Genomic DNA, 21,030 nt, shown 5'->3' on the forward strand with positions numbered 1-21,030 from the left:
TCACCACCTGTTTAAGCTGTTTGAGTAACGGACTGATTTTTTTTCCAAGGGAGCTTTTTCTCACTCATCACATTGTATTCCTGTCATTGAAAGAGGATTTTTTTTAATTAAAATGTACAAAAAGAGGATTCTAATTCATCTTTTAAGAATTTTAGCATAATAATAATAATAATAACAACAACAACACATTGTCAAGAAGCACACTTCAAAACACACGGGAAAATGGACAGGGAAGTTGTTTTGTGCAGAATTCACCGGGCTCTTTTGGTTTGTACCCATCTTACTGATCATCTGTGCTACTTTTGAAAGTTGAAATTAAAGTGCTAAAAACTTTCCTCCTTCTGTGGCCTCACATAAATAATAAACCTCAATATAAACCCTAGCTACTCTACAGCTGAGTGTTTTGCTGTCTCCAAGCTTTATCGCTGCCATTGCGCATACCGCAGCGGGTGACATCAGATCGAAACTATAGGGTTTCGCCGGGTACCAACCACTCCTCCAGAGATAGCCCCGGCTACCCACCCTCCCGCTGCAGGTGACACCCCCAGGTCTCTGCAGACAGCCTCTCCGGACCTAAGAATCCTCACCCGGGGCGACTTTTCAGGCGCGGGACCTGTTGCATGTCGCCTCCCAGCGCGAGCCGGAGCCAGGCACCGGCAGCCGTGCACCTGCCCGGGCGGCAGGCGCACCCCCAGCCCGCCCTCCTGCCTTCCCTCCGCGCCCCGCCACGGTCGCCCCCGGCTGCCGCCCGCGGGGAGGGCGGGGCGAGGTTCCCATGCCGCCCCCCGCCGCCCAGCCCGCCGCCCCGCTGGCCGTGAGGTTCTCACCTTAGCGGCCGCGGCCCTGGCGGACATCTTGTCTCTCTCCGCGCCGCGCGAAGCTCCTCGGACCCGAAACTCCGCGCCGCCGGCCCGCCCGCTCCTCACGCCACCGTCCGCATAAACATCTCCCGGGGACAAGCGGGGCAGGGGCGGGGGAGGCCGGAAAGGCCCGGCCCACGGGGAGGGGATTCAAGTGGGACAAAAGTCCGGGAAGCGTCCGCCCCGCCCGGGCTTCTCCGCGGGGCACACCCGGCCGCCGGCTCGGCCTCCGCCGCCCTCGGCCCGCTCGCCGCTCCGCAGTACCGGGGCCTCCGGCTGTCCCCTCCGCCTTCGGGCGTCTCCTCAAAACCCTGCTCCCGCACGTAACTTCCCCGGAACGCGCGACCGCCGAGAGACGTGCCGTCGGCGGGCAGAGCCGTCGCGGGCAACTCAGGCGGCCACGCAAAACCTGCCGGACCCGGCCACTGAGCATGCCCAGCCGGCGGGGGCGGGGCCTCCGCGAGGGGCGGGGCCAGTCCAGGTCCGACCCCCGCGCGGAAGGAAAAGCTCAGCTACCCAAGTAACTTGCTAGGCGGTTTCCGCTGCCGCGCGATCCATCCTGTTTGTTTTTATCAAAGATCCGGCAGAATTCGCCCCCGAGAACCCCAGACTCTGTGTACCAAAGCTTTTCGACTCCTTACAGAGACTTTTCTACTCCCTCTTCAGCCAGCCACCCCAGATCAGCCCCAGGCAGGAATGTGGCAAGAAAGGTCGGTCTGGCCAATACCCGACTGTGGTTTCTTTAACCTCGCAAGTAACAATGGTCACAACTGTCACCATGTGTCTGGGCATTGTTATCCCATTGGATGTGTTTTTGTTTAAAGCACAACAGAAGCGTTCTAGAAGGCCCAGAACAAACCGACTGCCTTGAATAAACCAGGTACAGATCTGGACACTGAGGGGGACCAGCACCCAGAGATAATCCCAAGCCCCCTTCTCCCTTCTTGCTAGACAGGGATCTCAATAGAATATTTTAGGCTATCAAGATTGCTGAAATTCTTTGCCCCTGAAGAGACAGATCCGGCTGCCTGCCTTTCTAAACCAGAAAAGGATGTAAGTACATGCGGAATTCAACAAGTTCAATAGGCCACTGTGCAAACTTAGGCCAACTGCCTTGCTGAACAAAAAAGTGTTGGTAGGAAACTATTTCGAGCTTCATTAATATCCCTCCTGCATACTGCAAAGCTCCACACAGATATTAGAAAATTTAGTAACATTAAATAGCATCCTTAAAGTACCTGGTACAGTTGCTACACAAGGAAGAGGGCAACATTAAGCATCGGGTTTTAGACAATTGTTTTCTCTTGAGAATTCAACTACGCGACCAAATTAAATTTAATTCTAACTTGGAGATATCCATATATGAAACGTAAACATCAATTAAGGTTTCAAAGTCAAGTATTTTGCAACTCTAAGCTAACTGAACCAGAAAAGAGCATTGTGCAAACCAAACCCTATTTCTTGGCATGCAGGAGAAGAGTTAAAGTTTTTTGTTTTGTTTTAGTTGTGATGCCTGTGATTTTTTCACAGGCAAAGTATCCTGTGTTCTCTTAAAAAGGGGTTATTCGATTGATACTATGAGAAAACAGCATTAGAAAAGACTTAGGTGTCCTTTGGTTGAGAAAGTGGCTCCTGATGGACTTTCACACCAATGCATTACCAGTTAATAAGGGATGCACTCTGCAGACCTGCCTAAAGGCAGGGAAGGTGTTTGATGCACCTACCCCTTCCCTTTTCTCATCGGTCAATCAGTTTATCGAGTCTTCCATTACATAAGCTAAATATTAGATCACTGCAACTTGTCTACATCTAATATACCTGATTGGTCTTATCTTTGCCATGGCTTAAAAAAAAATGAATTCAAGGAAAAACATTTCACTTTCAGAAGACTTTGCTTTAAAAAGTGTGTCAATTAAAATTTTCTAAATAATGTAACCATTCTTAAATTTTCCAGTGGTATTTTGAGTAACCGAAATAAATTATCTAAATTGAACTGTATGCTACACCAGGTGAATTGAATAGATATTCTTAATGTCTAAACCAAACTACATTTGTATATCTTCTCCAAATAGCAAGGGAAAGGTCCCATCATTTATAGAAATGAAGGTGCAGGTGCCATAACGAAACCTATTAATTTATAGCCTAACAAAAATAAATTAAAAATCATTTTAAAGGAAAACACTTTTGGAAGAATCTATCTCCATTGCAAAAGTATATCTGCCTGGGGGGGGGGGGGGAGGTGCTTCTCTGCAATTTATGGGAAGGTGCTTCAATATGGAGAGAATACAACATAATCTCAGAGACACACCCTTAATTTTAACAAGAGTTTATCCATTGAACATCAAAAGTCCTCAAATTATACAATGACATTAATGATTGCAGATGGATGTGGCTATAATTCTTAGGGATTTGAATTTAAAGGAGAGAAATGAAAATAAGTTAGAGACTCTCATTGAGAGTTACAAGAAAGTTCAACCCAAAATTTCCCTTTGTGTGCAGATTTCTTTCTGATCTAATGCAAAGGAACAGGAAACTGAAAACCACAACACTCAGAAGCACAACTTCCTGTGGGATTTCTGGTGTCTGCGGTCAGAAGGAAAGGAACTGCGGACAAAATCTTTAGAAATCTTAGAATTGCTAAGTAACAGGGCCTTGATTCAATGAGCCATGTCTACTCATTACATATGTATACTTATGTTTCCGAGGTAAAAAATGAAACAAAAAATCCACCTCTAGCAAGGCATAGTGATGTTGCTTTTCCTAAGTGCTCTGGGCTTATTCTTGAAAAGGGAAGAGGAAATGTTGGGCCCCAGGAGGTGGTCTTGACATCATAACAGAAGAGAGTATACTAAAAACCGCCATTAACAGTAGAGTACAGCCACTGATCGTTCTGACCTATCCACATCACTAAGGACTCTGCAGGCGGCTTCAGGGCTTTACATGCCCAAAGCAGAGCAAAATGGGAAGAAACTTTCTCTGACTTGTCAAGTTTCTGGAGTCCTTAAACAATCTGGACATGGTGGTGCATGCCTTTAACTCTAGCAGAGGACAGAGACTAGGGCAGGCAGATTTCAGTGAGTCCCAGGCCAGCTGGTCTGAATAGGGAGATACAGGACAGCCAGAGCTACAGAGAGAGGAGATACCCACCTCAATGTATATAAAGCAGTGGGGGAGTCAGCTCTTTCCTTTTACCAAATAAGTCCCAGGTCATTAGGCATGGCTCTTAACTGCTGAATCATCTTGCCAGCCCTTATTTGTATCTTATTTTAAAATAAACACTCTAAATTGTATATTTAGAGGTTACTAAAAATTTATAATATATATATATATTTCCCTATAATAAAGATTCAAAAATACTGTTAATGATCGATGTGACTTGATTTTTACCATGAGCGAATATTAATTGTATGTATTAGTAGATTTCACTGTTACAGTTCCATAAAAGCATAGACAGTGCTTGAGTCACATCTACCCTCGCAGCTCCTCTCCCTTGCTCTTTCTTCCCTTTGTCATTTCTTCATCTTCTTTTTTTAATAGTTCATATGAAAACTAAAATCAAGTCTTTCTGAAATTCTCTTCAGGGTAAAGAGTATGTCTAACCTGGACTATTTGACACTACATCTTAAAACCAAAAACACCCCTCCCTTAGAGATACCCTCCCTCCGGCTACAACAAGTGGCACTTTTTCTCTTGTCCTGAATAGTCCACAAACAGGGCTTCAAAGTACAGCATGAATGTAAAAATGGTTCTCCTCTCCCCAGCCTCAGCAGCTCTTCTTCTGCTGGGAAAGGATGCTGAGGAATGGAAACTTCCCTCCCAGAGTAGCCCCTCTTCTTCTCACCCTCCCCCGCCGAGAGCTGTGCAGCCCGCCCTGTTCTCCTTCAGCTGTGTCCCCATCACTCTATCCTCTCTTGGACCACAGAATTCTTTCTACCTTAAAATTCAACCTTCCTCTGCTGTCTTCCATTTAAAACAGAGAAACAAAATACTCATTGATCAGAACCCACTGACTACCTTCAAAGGCTCACTGCAGTGCACATGGACAGGATCCCAGTGCATAGGAACCACTGTACTTGGCTGGAGGTGGGAGTGGGCAGGGCTTACGGTCTTGAATCTTAGTTCACATTTTGGGATCTGTATTTTGGAAATAAATGTCTCGGAGACAGAGGAAGTAACACTCTGGACTCTGGGCCAATGCTGTCCCATCTTCCTCTCTCCAGTCGCTTCCTAGGAGAGGCTCTGAGCTATCTGCTAACACACCTCAGGAAGTCTATGTTGTTCCTTTACCAACGGCTTCCTACTCTGGCAAGGATCCAAGCAAAGGACAGGAGCTACTGTGTATGCTGACAAGAACATTTGCCAGCACAAGAGCCCCAGGCAGGCAGTGCCACTTCCTGTCTGACGGGCAGCTGGTAAGAGGGTCCATTCTGGTTGGAAGTGAACCCTTGGCCAGCCTAGACTGAATAACCAAGGAGTCTAGTGATGGTAACAGCCTCCATATTTCGTCTTGGTGGGAGCAGTTGGCTGGAGACTCACTTTGCTTATACCTTATACTCTGCAGGCATTTTAAATTATCTGAGAAGGGGATCCCAGCAAGCCAGCAGGCCAAGCACACACAGAGGTAGGACCTGGTCCTTGTGAAGGCCTGTGCGTCTTTCAAGCCTGCCAGGCCAAGATAGGTTCTGTTCCTGGGTTTGGGCTCTCCATTGGCTCTTTCCAACCTTCCTAAGTCTGGATATGCTGGTCACTTCTGGCTAGCTCAAAGCATCCTCTCAGGTCAAGCCACCCGTCTGAATTGTGTCAGTTCTTCACAGGAGCCAGAATCTCTGAGATTTATGTTTGGAAGTGGTGTTGCACAACGTGAGTGGTAAAATGTATGCTAATATTTTACATTTTAAACCTCTCTTTCTGTAGAATGACACTGATTAGCAAGTATGACAAATCGTGATGTCAACCACTGAAGGAAAAAACAACCACCGAGAGGTTTTGCTGTAATTAAGGGCTTTCCTGGCACCTCCTCTTCTGTTGGGAACAGGATCTGATTTCCATTTTGCATCAAGATCCAGATACAGGTGGAGATTATTCCAGCTCTCCCCACAGATACTGTTCAGTTGGTAGCAAGCCTCCCCAGAGCTGCCCACCAGCCGTTTCTCTGTGTTAAGGCATGCCCAAATCGTCTGCATCTTCCCTCCTCCCTAATTTCACAAGTAATATACAATTTTAAAATCCACTGTGCTCACATTCCAGTTGCCCATAAATACTATCATTTAAACCTAAATAGAAAGTATGTCTCCAGATTGCTTGCTTTGACTGTGTGTGTGTGTGTGTGTGTGTGTGTGTGTTCCCTCTCTATCTTTTATGTGTAGTATGTGCCCGCACATGTGTGCACATGCATGTGCTAAGTAAAACGTACAGGGAGTGCCTAGACCCATTTTCCTCTACTGTTAGCATCTTGCATGTCCCTGAAACATTGAACATCTCTTGGGTCACATTAGTACAACTAACTCGACTATGTCAAGTTCTGCTAATCAAATCCCCCCACAATCCCACAGGGCTGCGAATTAAACACGGGGCCTCACACATGTTAAACAAGCACTCTATCACTGAATTCACTCATTCTTCCTTCTTGTTCTTTTCCTTCTCTCCTCCTCCTCCTCCTTTTCCTCCTCTTCTTCTTTCTTCTTTTCTTGAGACTGTCTCATATACCCAAGACTGCCTTGAACTCACTACGTAGCTGAAGGTGACCAGGGATTTCTGACTGTTCTGCCCACTTCCCCCGAGTGCTGAGATCACAGATGGACACCACCACCACGCCTGATTTGAGAGTTAACTCTTTTAAGTTCACTTATAATCTTCCTTTATTGTCCATTTCTCCTACTCTCCAGATATTAAGAAGACTATTTTGAACATTTTCCAGAAGTCGGTATGAACATCACACGGTAGTTTGAATGAGTGTGATCTCCATAGGCTCCTTATTTGAATGCTTGTTCCCAACTAGTGGGACTACTTTGAAGGATGAGGATGTGTGGCCTTGATGGAGGTAGGCTTGGAGTCTTCAAAGGTCCACACCATTCCCAGTTAGCACTCACTCGATTTCACTCGTCCCCCTCCCCCTCATTGCCTCACGGTCATGTCTCAAGATGTAATCTCTCAGCTACTGCCCGGATGCCATGCCTAATTGCCTACTGCCATGCCCCCAAATGATGATCATGACTCATTCTCTGAAACTCTAAGTCCCAAGTAAATTGTCTCTTCCATAAGTCATCTTAGTCTATTCCCGATAATAGAAAAGTAACTAAGACGTCATCATCAGATCAGACAGATCATATTATCAGAAAATAGGAGGACAAAGCAAAGTATACATTTATATTCATATTTTCTCACTCTCTCTGTCTCTCTAGACCTCTCTCATTGTGGGGGTAGGAATGTCATATATAGCCCGGGTTGGCCTTGAACTTGTTATGTAGTGGGGGAATGACCTAGAACTTCTGAGCTTCCCACCTCTACCTCTCAAGGTTGTGGATCACAGGCCTGGGCCACCATACTTTACTTAGCACATTTCTTATTCCGTTCAAGACCCATTTCCCTAAGGCTCAACTTTATGACAGAACTACCATGAGATACTTTTCAGGGCCGCACACACCAGTGGGTTTGAGACTAAGCCATCTACATTTCCCTAGTTCTAATCAACGGATTAGTGGGGAAAAGAAGCTTCTTGGTGTCTCCAGAAAGGCCCATATACAAAAGGCCTGTCAGCTTGTGGTGCTGCCAGCAGGTACAGAGGACTGAGCGGCAGAGGTTAGTCAGGGGGTATTCCCTGAAAGGAAATATTGAGTTTTGATGCCTCCCTGCCCTCTTCTGTCCTTGCCAAAAACAAAGTTGGAAATGAAATCTAATATCGTTAGTGACCGGGTCATGCAGGGAAGATGTTTTCAGTGACTGCAGCACATTCTAAGAAAAACAACCTGGAATGAAAGTCACCCAGTGAGCTGATCCTAACGACAAGAACATCTCCATGTTAAAACCACTATATAATTGTGTGCATTAACATACACTTGTATATTCAATAATACGCTTCTAACAATGTGTGTATTCGCACATAAGGGTATATTTAACACATTACCATTATTAACATATACACCATTATTTTTTCTTTTTTGAAACAGGGTCTCACTCTGTAGCCAAGACTGACCTCAAACTGACTATGTAGCCTAGAATGGCCTGGAATACATGATAGTCCTCCTGCTTCAGCCTCACAAGTGCTGGCACTACAGATGCGAGCCACCAGATCCTACTCGCACAGCAATTTATAACGTTAGCACTGTTAAGAGATATAATCCTCAGAGAGCTCATTACAAATATAGAACAATTTCAAAGTAATAATGCTAATATATATTTTATATAGACTAATAATGACAATGTTATATCTGTTATAAGAGGGATACATATTAGTGCATGTTAACACTGTTAGGAGCCAATATTGTAACTTATAACAGAAAAAAAAAGTATAAAATTAAAAAAGTTAAACAAGCCGGGCAGTGGTGGCATACATGAGCGCACAGGAGATGGGGGCAGGCAAATCTCTGTGAGTTTCAGGGTAGCCTGGTCTACAGAGCTAATTCTGGCCTAGCCAAAGCTACACAAAGAAACCCTACCTTGAAAAACCAAATAACAACCACAACAACAACAACAACAACAAAAAAACCCACAAAACACAAACAACAAAAAAGTTAAATGAACATTCTATAACTGTAATTCAACCACTGACTACTGAATTTTTTGCTGGAGCCATTCTAAAATGGCCCTGGCCACTGAAGGGGGCCTAGAAATCATAACAGCTCAACAGCAATGGACACTTAGCACACACACCACAACGTCCAGTCGGGAACAGGCAGTTAGAAGCCTAGGTCAAGGATTATGCAAGTTCCAGAAAGCAGGAAAGAAAGTTCTCAAGTAACAGTGGGTCAAAGGATATAGAAGCCAGGAAACTGCCTCCAAGGACCAAAGAGGATCCTATCTGGTGGGAAGAAAGGGAGGAAGAGGGGGGAGGGGCAGAAGATGGGATGAAAGGAAAGAATAAACACCAGACATCTAAATCCCATGAATTCATCATGAGAAAAAAGAGAGAGGGAGAGGCCCTGTAAACAAACATAACTCACTGAACAGTCCTGTGCACACAGGGACCCTAACTTCTCCCTCAACACCAATGATACATTTTGTGCCTGAGTTTTATTTCGGCTCGCCATGAAACTATAAGTGGGGAGGTAATATCTGTCCTGGAATGCCAGCTAAGAAGGGTAAACTTGTGACTTCAAAATATCCTGGATCTTTTCGAACCAAGGACAGAAGAACCACTCCCACACTCCCAGAATGCCTCAAAGGCAAGCTTTTATGCTCCTAGAAACAACTGGAAACACCCAGTCCTGTCTATAAGTAATTCTGGCTTCCCTCAAAAATGTTATCTGGTTGGCCTCTAGCCTAGAAGGCTGTCTTGTATTGACAGAAATGTAGGTCATGGAGGAGCAGGTTAATGACTTGCAAGAAGCTAAATAAATGTGGAAGGTTCTTTGGAAAGAGGACACTTTCCAAGCAAATCAGTGGGAAAGGCAAATGGAAGAGGGGGCTTGGGAGGGAGCAGAGTTAGTAGAGCACTGACCTAGCTGGAAGCCTAGGTTTTACCTCCAGTATTGCATCACCACATACCTCTAATTCCAGAGCTTGGGAGGGGGGTGGAAACAGGAAGATCAGACCTTCAAGGCCACCCTTGTGTATATAATGAGCTAGAGGCCAATCTGGGTGAGGAGCGGTGTGTGTGGGTGGGGGGAGAAGAAAGTAAGGAGGATCGTGTGCAGGCTCCTCTTCAAATCTATCTGCTTCTACAAGACATTTTAAAGATGACAGGATGAGCAATCATAGACTAGGTGGGATGATGCCAACGTAATGGCGGTCTCATAGCTTCCTCTCAAGGAAGGAGCCCTTCTGGAGAAATATGCCTGTAAACACATAAAGCTGAAGTGGCAGGATGTTTGGAGTTTACTTTAAAAATAGTTTATCAAAGAGGAAACTGTAAAACTGGGAGTAAACTTGCAGCAAAATACTGAGAACTGGCGGGTCCAGGTGATGCACCAAAGGGGCTCCATGAGCCCAGTCTTTCTGCTCTACGGTGCGTTAGATATATCTAATGGCACACATCTGGCTTCTTTCCATCATGAAAAGTAACGGGAGCACGTAAACAGAAAGACGTCTGTCTGGATAGACTAGAAAGATGACTGTCACAAGTTCTTCTCACCCCACTGGGCTGGATGTGTCATGGGGTGGTCTTTTCTTCTAGTCTTTGAAGCTGGCCTTGCTTTTCCTCCCTGACAGGATTCTGTAGCCCAAGTACACAGTGCATGAAGAGCACCCTCCCTGAGGCCTTATCACTTCTCCTGCACTAAGGCATGTACTAGCACATACTCAGAAGACCAGCTGCTTTCCAACAGGGCACATTTCCCTCTGCATACATGAGTGTGTATGTGTATATATACGTACATACATGCATTCAAGCCAAGATTCATTAGATCAAGATTCATTAGAATGGGTTGGAACACACCCAAGGTGCAAAACTCACCAAACTGTACATATTTGCTGTGCTCAAAGCCTATGTCACTAAAAGAAAATGCTAAAATAGTTACCACAAAAAGCTCAGGCATAAGCCCAGTGGTAGTGGTGGCGCACACCTTTAGTCCCAGAGCTCAGGAGGCAGAGGCTGGTGGATCTCTAAGTTCAAAGCCAGCCTTGTCTACAGAGCAAGTTCCAGGATAGCCAGGGCTACACCAAGAAACCCTGTCTTTAAAACACACACACACACACACACACACACACACACACACACACACACACACACACACACACAAAACCACCAAAACAAACAATAAACAACAAACAAAAACAAAAAACTAAAACAAAACCAAAAAACCAAAAGTTGATTGAGTAACTTCAAAACAGCCTATTGTGCCCATTTCCTCTCACTAGAAGAACACTGTACTCATAAAACATAAAACCCAAAGTGGTTAAAATATTTTTCTATAATAATAGCTACTTGTTGGGAAAATATTCTCGTTAGTTTGATACTTTAATATTTTATAAATATGGCTATCTTCTGCACATGAGATTACTGTTTACACAACTGCCATCCATGTTTAATGCTAATTTACCCAATCTTTTCCTTTCTATTTCCAGAGGTACAGAATAACTTTCATACAGTGAAAAAGAATCAAATGAACATATGAGACTATTTTATACTGTTTTGCATTAACACACTAATGTTCAGCAAATGTTATAAACGCCTTTTCAGACAACAGGTTTACAGGCTTAATGACTACTTGGAGAGAGTGGACCTCAAAAGCCAGTCATTAGCAGTGGCTTCCTTATATACGAAACCAAATTCAAACAGACAAATGAAACTTGAGGCAAGCTGAGCTTTCTGGTGCAACAGAAACGAGGACACCCCAAGGCTCCTTCTGCTGGGGGTTACGTTTTTTTGTTTTTTTGTTTGTTTGTTTTTTGTTTTTTTTTTTGTTTGTTTTGTTTTGGGTTTTTTTTTTTTTTTTTTGGGTCTTCCTGCTCCCGAGGCAACACAAAGCGCGGATGAAAGCTGTCAGATCCATTGTGCTCCTACCACTAAGATAATGTCCTCTGCTGCACAAAGTGTGAATACACATGGCGAAGGCATCAGTTGGACTGTGAGGGAAGTAAGCTGGGAGAGTCTTTGGGGAATACAGTACTCATCTGCATAGCAGGGGTTGCTGAGAGGGACTGCAGGACAAAGGTGGAGTGGGGCTGTAGGAAAGTCAGGAGCATTGTAGCTACAAGAGTCAGGGCAGCCTTGAGTGGTTAATGCCAAAGCCTTTTTCATCCCTGACACTTTGGGGCCACTGTGGGTGTGGTTATTTCTAAGGTTATTCGTAAACCTTACCAGTTTTGCAAAGATGCATATTATAAAACCGTGTATTTTGTTGCCAAGAAAAGGTCCAATTTTAAATATGATTCATGTGTTCCATAATGGAGAGCAAACTAGAAGAAAAGAAAAAGTTTTATGAAAGCTCAGGAAATTTAAACACACACACACACACACACACACACACACACACACACACACACATACCAGCTGAGCTGAAGTTGGTGTGCAAGAATATGTTTTGAAAGGGTGTGGCTTCCTGGCTCTGGATTGTTTGGAAACATTCTAACAAAGCCAAATTCATTTCTCCGATATCCTGAACGCACTAGGAGTGGCTTCCCAAAATAGCAGAACATAAGCTATTCCTATATGTAGAATGGACTTCAGGCAACTGAGAGAGGTGGTAAATACCTAAGACTTCCAACCCAGATCTTCCAAACCATTGCAGAGAAGCTCTCCATAGCTAGCTGGATCTGGAAATGTAGCGACTGTGCGACTATCTGGAAATGTAGCGATTCTCTGGACACTTCTCATTCACTCTCATTCCTTCCCTCTGCTCAGCGGACCTATATGCGCTTTCAATTACGTGCCAGAAATTTTTAAAAATTTGTCCAGGCTTCCTCTTATCTACTTCATCCTCTCCTTCTCCCACCCCTGCCTTTGACACTGCAATGCTGTGTTCCCATTAGTCAAGGGCAGGAGTACATTGAGGTGTTAAACCAGCCTTCCTTAGGCCTGGGCCCCATACTATGTCTGAGTTACTTGGCCCCTCACAATTCACTTCCACAAGTTAGGGCTGGGTCAGGGGTGGATCAAGAGTGGGGTTGACTTGGTTATTCTTGGTGTTAAGCTAGTCATGGCACAGCCACCCTTCAGAACCAAGTCAGAACAGTACAGTAAGAAGCAAAAAGGCATGGTAACAGGGCCTGGCTACTGTGAGTATCCCTCAAGTCCACGTACACATTGTAACTTAGGCAGCAGGGCGACAGTTTGAAGAAGATGACTAAGCTATCAGGGTGGAATCCTCGTAAATAAAATTATGGACCTCAACGCAAGAGTGAACTCTCTTGCCTTCCATCTACTCTGTCCAATTCAGACACAAATTCTTCCCTCCAGAGGACCCAGACACAAGGTGCCACACTGGAAGGAGAAAGCAGCCCATAGTGTTCCCTGAACCGTGCCAGGCGCCTTTATCTTGGGTTCCTCAGAGCACAGAACTGTGAGAGATAAACTTCTCCTGCTTATAAACCACTTGCTTTGTGGCATTTTGTTAGAGTAAAACACAAGTGAAGGAACACGTGACTGCTTAAACAAAAAAGTAACAGGTGAAAGGATATGCTACTTCCCATTACCTACCTTCTTCCCGTAACACAAACATATTTATTAAAGTAAAACAAAACCAGAACCAGTGACCAGAGGCAAGTGACAGCAATTAGAACTAATTAAATAATAGGGGAGAACAATATTTTAAAATATTTCTGATTCTCTGGTCCAGCACTTTATTTTAAATCTTTTTTTAACGTCATAGATAATTTAAATTCTGTTGGCTTTGTATTTACATGAATGTTAAGACCTTTAAAAGAAAAACAAACACATGAACAGTGGAAGAGATACTGTCTATTTTTAATAACATCAAGGAAAAAAAATTATCCTCTGCTTTTGTTTCTTGTAGGGTAAGTACATGACTCTCCGCTTTCTTCGCCCAGCCCTCCTTTCAGAGCTGCTCAGATAAGGCCTCTTCTCATTTCTATGTGAAGTAAAACTGACCGTGGTTATACAGAACACTCCCTTTGATACGCACCTCCACTGTTCTCAAGGCCACGGGACACCAATCTACCTGTGTCTCTCCGATGTGATAAAAATCAAGCTCCCAAAAAAGCAAAGTGTGGATCTCCTTTAATTTCATTCTTGGCTGGAACATTTGCCAGCTTGAGAATCTTGTCTTAGTCCTCAAAACATAGTCTGCTCGCTTTGAAACCATGGGCTTCTCATTGGTTAGCATCTCTCCACCGGGTTTACGAAACTTTTTGAACCGCTTGTAGACCACAGGGTGTGACAGAGAAAACCTGCAAGAAGGTTCACACCTCCTACTCTCAGCCTCTCTACAGAGTTAACATCTCAGACAAAGTTGGGTGTGGTGATGCATGTCTCTAATCTGAGCACTTGGGAAGTAAAGGCAGGAGGATCAGGAGTTCAAGGCCAGCCGGGACTAAATAAACCAAATTCAAAGTAATAAAAATAAAAATGCCAACAACAAAAACCCCCCAAGAAACCGACAATGATACAATCAGAATACAAGATTCAGATTTATCTATCATACATGTTTTCCACTGTCTTCTGTCTCTGTCTGTCTCTGTCTCTGTCTCTGTCTCTGTGTGTGTGTGTGTGTGTGTGTGTGTGTGTGTATGTGTGTGTGTATCTGTGTAACTTCATCACATGTCACAGTGGTAACAGACACTACCACTGCCAGCCATTAAGACACAACCCTCAACCAGACTCTCTTGTGTTGCCTCTTACGGCCACACCCATCAATTTACCCCATTCTAACCCCTGGGAACTACTAATCTGGTCTCTTGGTGTGTAATTATGGTAACTCAGGAATGTTATGTAAATGAAATCATATAGTATGTCACCCTGCAGAATTGGCCTTTTTTCTTTGCTCGGCGTAATTTGAGGTTTGAACAAGTAGTCGCATGCGTTGGTGGCTTCTTCCTCCTTATCAAAGCAGGGTTCTGTGATATGGGTGTATCACAGCTGGCTTAACTATTTGCTCACAGAAAGATGCTTGAACAGTTTTGAAAGTCCTGTTATTATGAATAATACCAATGAATGTGCTCACCAAATCCACCAGGGGAAAAACCCTCTTCATTTATATAGAATGAATGCTCAGAAATTCCAATCCTGAGGTGTCTGGCAAATCCACTGTTAGTTCTGAAAGAAACTATCAAATTGTTTTCTAGACTCACTATCCCACTTCATGGTCCTACTGGCGAGGTGGAGGTGACACACTTCCCCTGTGAATGTAATGGCTGATCTTGGTTGTCAACTTGACATGCTTGGGGAGAGGAAGCCTCCTTGGGGAACTGCCTCCATCAGATTGGCATTATGGGCATGTCTCTGGGATGTGCTCTTCATTGATGATTGACAGAGAAGGGCCCCTCCTTCTCTGGGTATGCCTACCCATATAGCAGGGCCTGGGCTGTATAGAAAAGGTAAGTGAACCTGGGCCTGGTAACACACAGGAAGAAGTGCTCCTCTGACCTCTCTGTTTCAGCTCCTCCAAGTTCTGCTCTGAGTGTCTGCCAGGCTTCCCTTGATGACTGACTGTAGCATATAAGCCAAACAAATGCTTTCTTCTCTCAAGTTGCTTTTGGTCAGAGTCTTACTGCAGCCACGGAAAGCAAACCAGAACCCCTTTCAAGAACCTGAAGATACCAATGTTCTTCCACTTTCTGGTAGGTTATAATAGTGAGTGATACCTGGAGTTTGCTTTGCATGGATTGATGTGTTCAGGGCCACCTGTACATACCTCCAGTGACGTCTCGCTGTCTTTTGTTTATCTTCTAATTGGGACTGTTTATTTTTAATCATTGAAACTTGCTTATATAGTCTAGATATCAAAACCTTGTCAGGTATGCAACAGGAAAATCGTTTCTCCCATCTATGGCCTGTACTTTCGTTCTCTTGGCAGACTCCTGTTTATCAATTTTAATATCTTACCTTTGACATCATCCCCAAGTGCTCCACACCCCATTCTAACTATGGCAGATTTCTCTGTGGTTCTTCCCTAAAATTGCTATAATTTTGCATTTTACACTTAAGTGGTTTTCATCTATCTCAAAACATTCTAAGTAGATGTTAACTTAAACCTCGCTTTCTTAGGAGAGTGGTTTAAGTACAAGGTAATTTCAAGATTAAAAAAAAAAAAACAAAGTTGTAGTTTCGTTGAGAAAGTACAATTTAACCTGGATTCTTGTTTTTCCTTCTTTCTTTCTTTTTTTTTTTTTTACACAAATGTCCATATGATGCTTTTGTCACACACATGGCATCCAACAGTCACCTTGTCCCTCTCCTGCTCCTCAGTCACTTCAGAAAAACAACTAGGCTTCTTTGCTATACATCCTTCCTTCATTCTCACCCTAAATATATCCCCAAGCTGCCTAACAGTCCTTTAATGATACTGTTTGAGGACAAACCGACATTGTAGAATCATGAAATTGAAAATGGTGGCCATCTTCTTCCCTCTGTGCAGTCAAACATCCCAGGTGCTGCTTCTGCACTCTTTGAGCAAACTAAGGGGGCCCAAGCTCACATGGAGAAAAATCTCATTGCTACGTTTAGCCAAATTACGCCCTTCTTAACCATGTCATGTTTGAGAGGAACAAGACAATTAGTGGGTAAAACCATTTTAGTTCCCTGAAAGATACTTACGGCCTGGCTATGGTGGTGCATGCCTTTAATCCCAGCATTAGGGAAGCAGAGGCAGGTAGATCTCTGTGAGTTCAGGGCCAGCCTGGTCTACAAAGCCAAGGACGGCTGGGGCTACCCAGAGAAGCCCTGTCTTGAAAGAAAACAAAACAAAACAAGAAGAAGAAGAAGAAAGAACGATGGTTATAGATTGGATAGACTTTCCAAATATACATTTGATCTGCTGAATCCATAGATGAATGAACAACAAATCCTTTCATATTTGGGCACGATTTCAACAACCATTTTCCTATAGGTTTTCCAAGATTTTATCACAGTCAGCATAGAAAGGGGAAAAGCGTCTGAAGTATCGTTTTCCAAGTCAAAGGCCCTCGGAGCTGAGTCAGGGAGTTTCTGTTGCCACGCTGTGATGTGGTGCCTGACACAAGCAAGCAGTGTCCTTAGGAAATGTCACAGAGCCAGCTGCCATGAGGGGCCAAGCTCTGCTTACATAGAGCTTTTCTTGGGCTGGCCCCTAGGACTCTTTGTAACCTCTGAAGCACTGGGCATAGTTTTCCTCAACTCAGTAGCAGGAAAAGGAGTATGGGATGGAACCGCAATCCGTCTGACCCCAGCGTATTCTCATGTCAGTCAGTCACTTCCCTGATCCAGCGGGCGCACCCTCATATCTGTCGTCAGGACATGGTTAGTGAGCCTTCGGTGAGGTCTGGGTCATGTTGGTACAGGTGTGATAACCATCATTTTAATTACCCGAACTCTTGAAAGCATGATCAGAATACTTGTCAGAGAACCCAGGCCCACCCAGTAACCAGGCCCTAAGCTGAGAGGTCTTTAAGCATGGCCGGAAGGCGGGAATGCACGCAGCCTGCCCACTGTCACATTATACCCTTTAGGCATTAACCTGCCCCAGCTTCCCCATGAGTGTAGCGTAGGTCATGTAGGCTCTACTCCCTATCTGTCTCACAGCGTAGACTGCATATAAACTACACCCTCTTCCTCATAATACCAGACCTCTCCTCCCTCAAAAAACCCTAGACCTTTGCTTTGTCTTGGCAGAAGGAAACGTCCCTTAAGGTCCTTCTGCCTACAGCACATTGCGGCTCTCGCCCAGGTAATAAACTGTCCCCTGAAGGATGGTTCAGTCCGGTACTTTCCTCTTCCTCCTGACTCCGCTCTCCCTAAAACCTAACCTTCTGTTTAGTAAATCTGTTTAGTAAATCTCACAGGGAAGCTTGCCTGCTAGGGACTCAGTGAAGGCCCATGCCCAGGCTAAACACACGCTCTCCTACCCAGCTATCCTCCTATCCCTGCTAGCACTTTCTTGACACAAAGCCTAACAGCTAATAAACAGCCAAAGTCAAAGCTGGATTCTCAGTGCTCATAATTACAAAGCCTTTAATTGCGACTTAAGCCGCACGGCTCTGAGTGATGCCACAGAAGATGCCCCATTGCTGGGAACTGCCAATCACCACCGCCAGCATCAGCAGTGGGGTAGAAAACTGCTAGCTTTTTTAGCAGTGGCAATAACATGACTGTGGGAAGAGCTACTACCAGGGACAGACCCTGCGGTTGCCATGTGATGCTAGGCAATGCTGTTTTCAGCCCTGTGTTTTGCAGCTGTCTTTTGGGTTTTGTCTCCCCCTCCAACCCCCACTCTGCCCAACCTTCAGTTCCCACTGCCAAGGCTTGTGCCTCCTCTATTCCTGAGAATGGTTTCCTGGGAAACACAATTTTCAGTGTTAAAATCAGGACAGTCCTGGGCAAACAAGGACAGCTGGTCAGCCTAGTTATAGATACAGAAGAGCCATTCTAGAAAGGCCTTAGAACAGGATGGCCCCTCTCACTGCCTCCGGTTGTCTCTTTTCTTGCTGTGTTAGTGCTCCGGGACCAGGGAGAAAAATCTGAAAGATCCGGAGTCCTGGCTCCTTCTCTATTTCCGAATCTCTTCTTGGTCCGGAAACTGCAAACTGTGTGCAGTCTCCTTCCTTTCTCCTTGTCCGAGGTAGGAATTAGAGGGACAAACTCGAAGCTAGGACTCTGACATCATATACCCTCCAGACACCTTTGGTCTGGTGCCAGAGAGTCAAGTGGCACACGGCAGCCTCAGCTGGGAGCGTGCAGCATTGCCCCCCAGTCTTTCATTCACTGTGCCCTTCTCGGACACCACCTCGTCTGCTAGCAATCTGGGATACAGGAAAGACTAACAGAAAAATCTTGGTCCTCCAAGAATCCAAAGGCCAAAGAGAAGTCCTATAGATCAGTAATGAACCAGCTGCGGGAGAAATCATAAAAGCAAGTGTAGTCGCAGTGGAATAAACTTAACTAAGGAAGTAAAAGTCCCCTACAGTGAAAATTACAAAACACTAATAAAAAATTAAAGAAGATACACAAAGGAAACGGTATAGGCATCCACGTTTGCAGATCAGAAGAATTAATATTGCTACAATGGTTCAAAGAGACTTGACTTGCTTTGGAAATCCAGTACAAACTATCAAAATACTAATCATATTCCTCAAAGAAACAACAACAACAAAAGAAAAAACCCCAACGAATTCTAAAGTTCATATGAAAGCACAAAAGGACCTAAGGAGCCAAAGTAATCATTTAAGATGTTTTAAGGGGCTGGGGACTTAGCTCAGTGGTAGAGCGCTTACCTAGGAAGCGCAAGGCCCTGGGTTCGGTCCCCAGCTCCGAAAAAAAGAACCAAAAAAAAAAAAAAAGATGTTTTAAATAATGTTTATTTATTTAGTGTGCAAGTGCCCCCCCTCTATGTGTGTGAGTGTGTGTGTGAGTGTGTGTGTGTGTGTGTGTGTGTGTGTGTGTGTACATAAACTATGGTATGTGTGTATAGAGGTCAGAATCTTGGAGGAGGTTCTCTACTTCCTACCATGAGGGTTCCAGTGACCAAACTCAGGTCATCAGGTTTAGAGGCAGATGCCTTTACCTACTGAGCCATCTTCCCAGCCAAGAAAGTAATCTTCAGCAAAAATCATAAACCTGGAAGAATCCACAGGACCTGACTTCAAGACATACTACAGAGCTGCAGCCGCCACAACGCCATGAGAACGCCATAAAAACGGACTCATAACCAGAATAGGGATCCCAGAAATAAACCGGTTCTGCCACAGCCAGCAGACGTTCCACAAAGGCACCAGAGGCACACACAGGAAAGAGGACAGCCTGGCCATCAAATAGTGCTGGGGGTACTGGACAGCTACATGCAGAAGACATAAGCTTGAATGATGTCTCTTACCATGTACCCTCCCCCCACAATTAAAACGGGTTAAAGAACTAGAGGATAGAGCTGAAACTCTGACGTCACTGGAAGACATCTTCTGCAACATGGGGACAGTCAATGGCTTTCTGAATAGGATCCCAGAGACACAAGGAAGAAAATCCAGGATTGACAAATGTGATTATAGCACATGAAAAGGCTTCTACATGGGAGAAGAAATGATCAGTAGGGGGAACGGACAACCTAAAGAACGTCAGACTGTATTTGCCAGCCAAGGTCTCATATCCAGAATGCAAAAGGACCCCAAAAAACAAAATTACCAACAGCAAGAACTCTAAGCTAAAAAAAAAAGTGGGCAGATAACCTGGATAAAGCTTCCTCAAAAGAAGAAATACAAATGGCCAATACACATGAAAAATGTTCAATATCATTAGCTATTAGGGACATGCAACCTCGCCCCCCAAAAGTAGGAGATTCTATTTCAATCCTGTCAGAATGGCTATCCTCAACACTCCACCAACAAACACTGATGAGGTGGGGGGGCACAAAGAAACCTTTTATATACTGTATACTGTTGGTGAGATGTAAAGTAGTATAGCCATTGTGGCGACCACTAAAGAAATAAAAATCAAACTACTAAACGGCTCAGCTAACCAACTTCTAGTGTATATATACAGGGAATGAAATCAACTTAACAGACAAGAAGCCTGCACTTCGTAAGAGTTCAGATCTGCCTACCTGCCAGTCTATAGAGGATCAGAAAATGAAAATGTGGCATAAATACACAATGGGTTTTTTTTTTAAATTCAGCCATTGAATATGATATCTTGTCATCTGCAGCAAAGTGGACGGAACTGAAGGGCACCATGTTAAGTAAAACTAAGCCAGTCTCGAAAGACTGGTACCCCGCTGGGACGGGGGCACACTGCATGTACAGGTCACACCTAATAGAATGCCTGGATGTCATGGGGGTGTGGGGGGGAGCAAGTAGGAACTGAAGGAAACATGGACAAGAAGGCAAGTTTAACTGTGCTGGGGACCTGGGACAGCTTCCCCAGGGTAGGAAGGAAGCCTGAACTAGCAACTGCATACCCTAGACAAGATCCTATACTGAGCAGTCCTTAACATCCACCTCACAAGGTGACAGCATTGGAACTGCTCTGGAAACAAGAAGTTGTCATTTCCCACAAGCAATGAGAAGCACTCCCAAGAGTGGAGGGTCTGATGTGACCAGACAGTACCAGGGAGACAGGAGTCTGACACTCTCCTTAATGAACCTGAAGGGTAGGGGTTTACACTGAAGTCGGCCCAGGTAATATGGATTAGACAGTTGTAGTTTAGCTGGTCCACATCTCAAAGCTTATGCAGCAGAAATGCAAGGGGGAAATATCCCAGCAAAAAAAAAATATTTAACTCAGTGAAAATAATCCATACGTGTTCCTATTTACAAATAAACTGCCAACTAAGAGCTCCCGACTACTCATTAAAAGAGGCCCACCCTCCGGGACCTGTACTTTGCAAGACTTAGCTGCTGTTTAATTGGCGTAAGGTACAAAGCAAAGCACAGA

The 21,030-nt window shown here is 44.5% G+C and overlaps 1 protein-coding gene and 1 long non-coding RNA gene across 22 annotated transcripts in view; one reads left to right on the forward strand and one right to left on the reverse strand.

Annotated features, from left to right (window-relative positions):
* Positions 1-21,030, reverse strand: part of Tjp1 (tight junction protein 1) — a 244,689-nt gene that overhangs the window by 80,787 nt on the left and 142,872 nt on the right. For 7 of the 20 annotated variants that reach the window (XM_063284370.1, XM_063284364.1, XM_063284361.1 and 4 more), the window contains exon 1: positions 828-1,383. The exons of the other annotated variants lie outside the window; for them this stretch is intronic. In XM_063284370.1, the coding sequence (XP_063140440.1) occupies positions 828-854 (27 nt within the window). In that variant the 5' untranslated portion in view covers positions 855-1,383. Of the gene's footprint in view, positions 1-827; positions 1,384-21,030 lie in introns of those variants that run through there. 20 annotated transcript variants of the gene reach the window in all.
* LOC120099840 (uncharacterized) lies at positions 1,392-6,138 on the forward strand. 2 transcript variants are annotated; one of them, XR_010060476.1, is made up of 4 exons: positions 1,392-1,913; positions 3,360-5,272; positions 5,422-5,481; positions 5,775-6,138. It is a non-coding gene; the product is annotated as an uncharacterized LOC120099840 (long non-coding RNA). The 2 variants fall into 2 exon arrangements; XR_005499179.2 differs by having other exon boundaries at positions 1,463-1,913; positions 5,081-5,272.

The sequence above is a fragment of the Rattus norvegicus genome, chromosome 1, assembly GCF_036323735.1.
Source record: "Rattus norvegicus strain BN/NHsdMcwi chromosome 1, GRCr8, whole genome shotgun sequence".
Taxonomy (NCBI): Eukaryota; Metazoa; Chordata; class Mammalia; order Rodentia; family Muridae; genus Rattus; species Rattus norvegicus.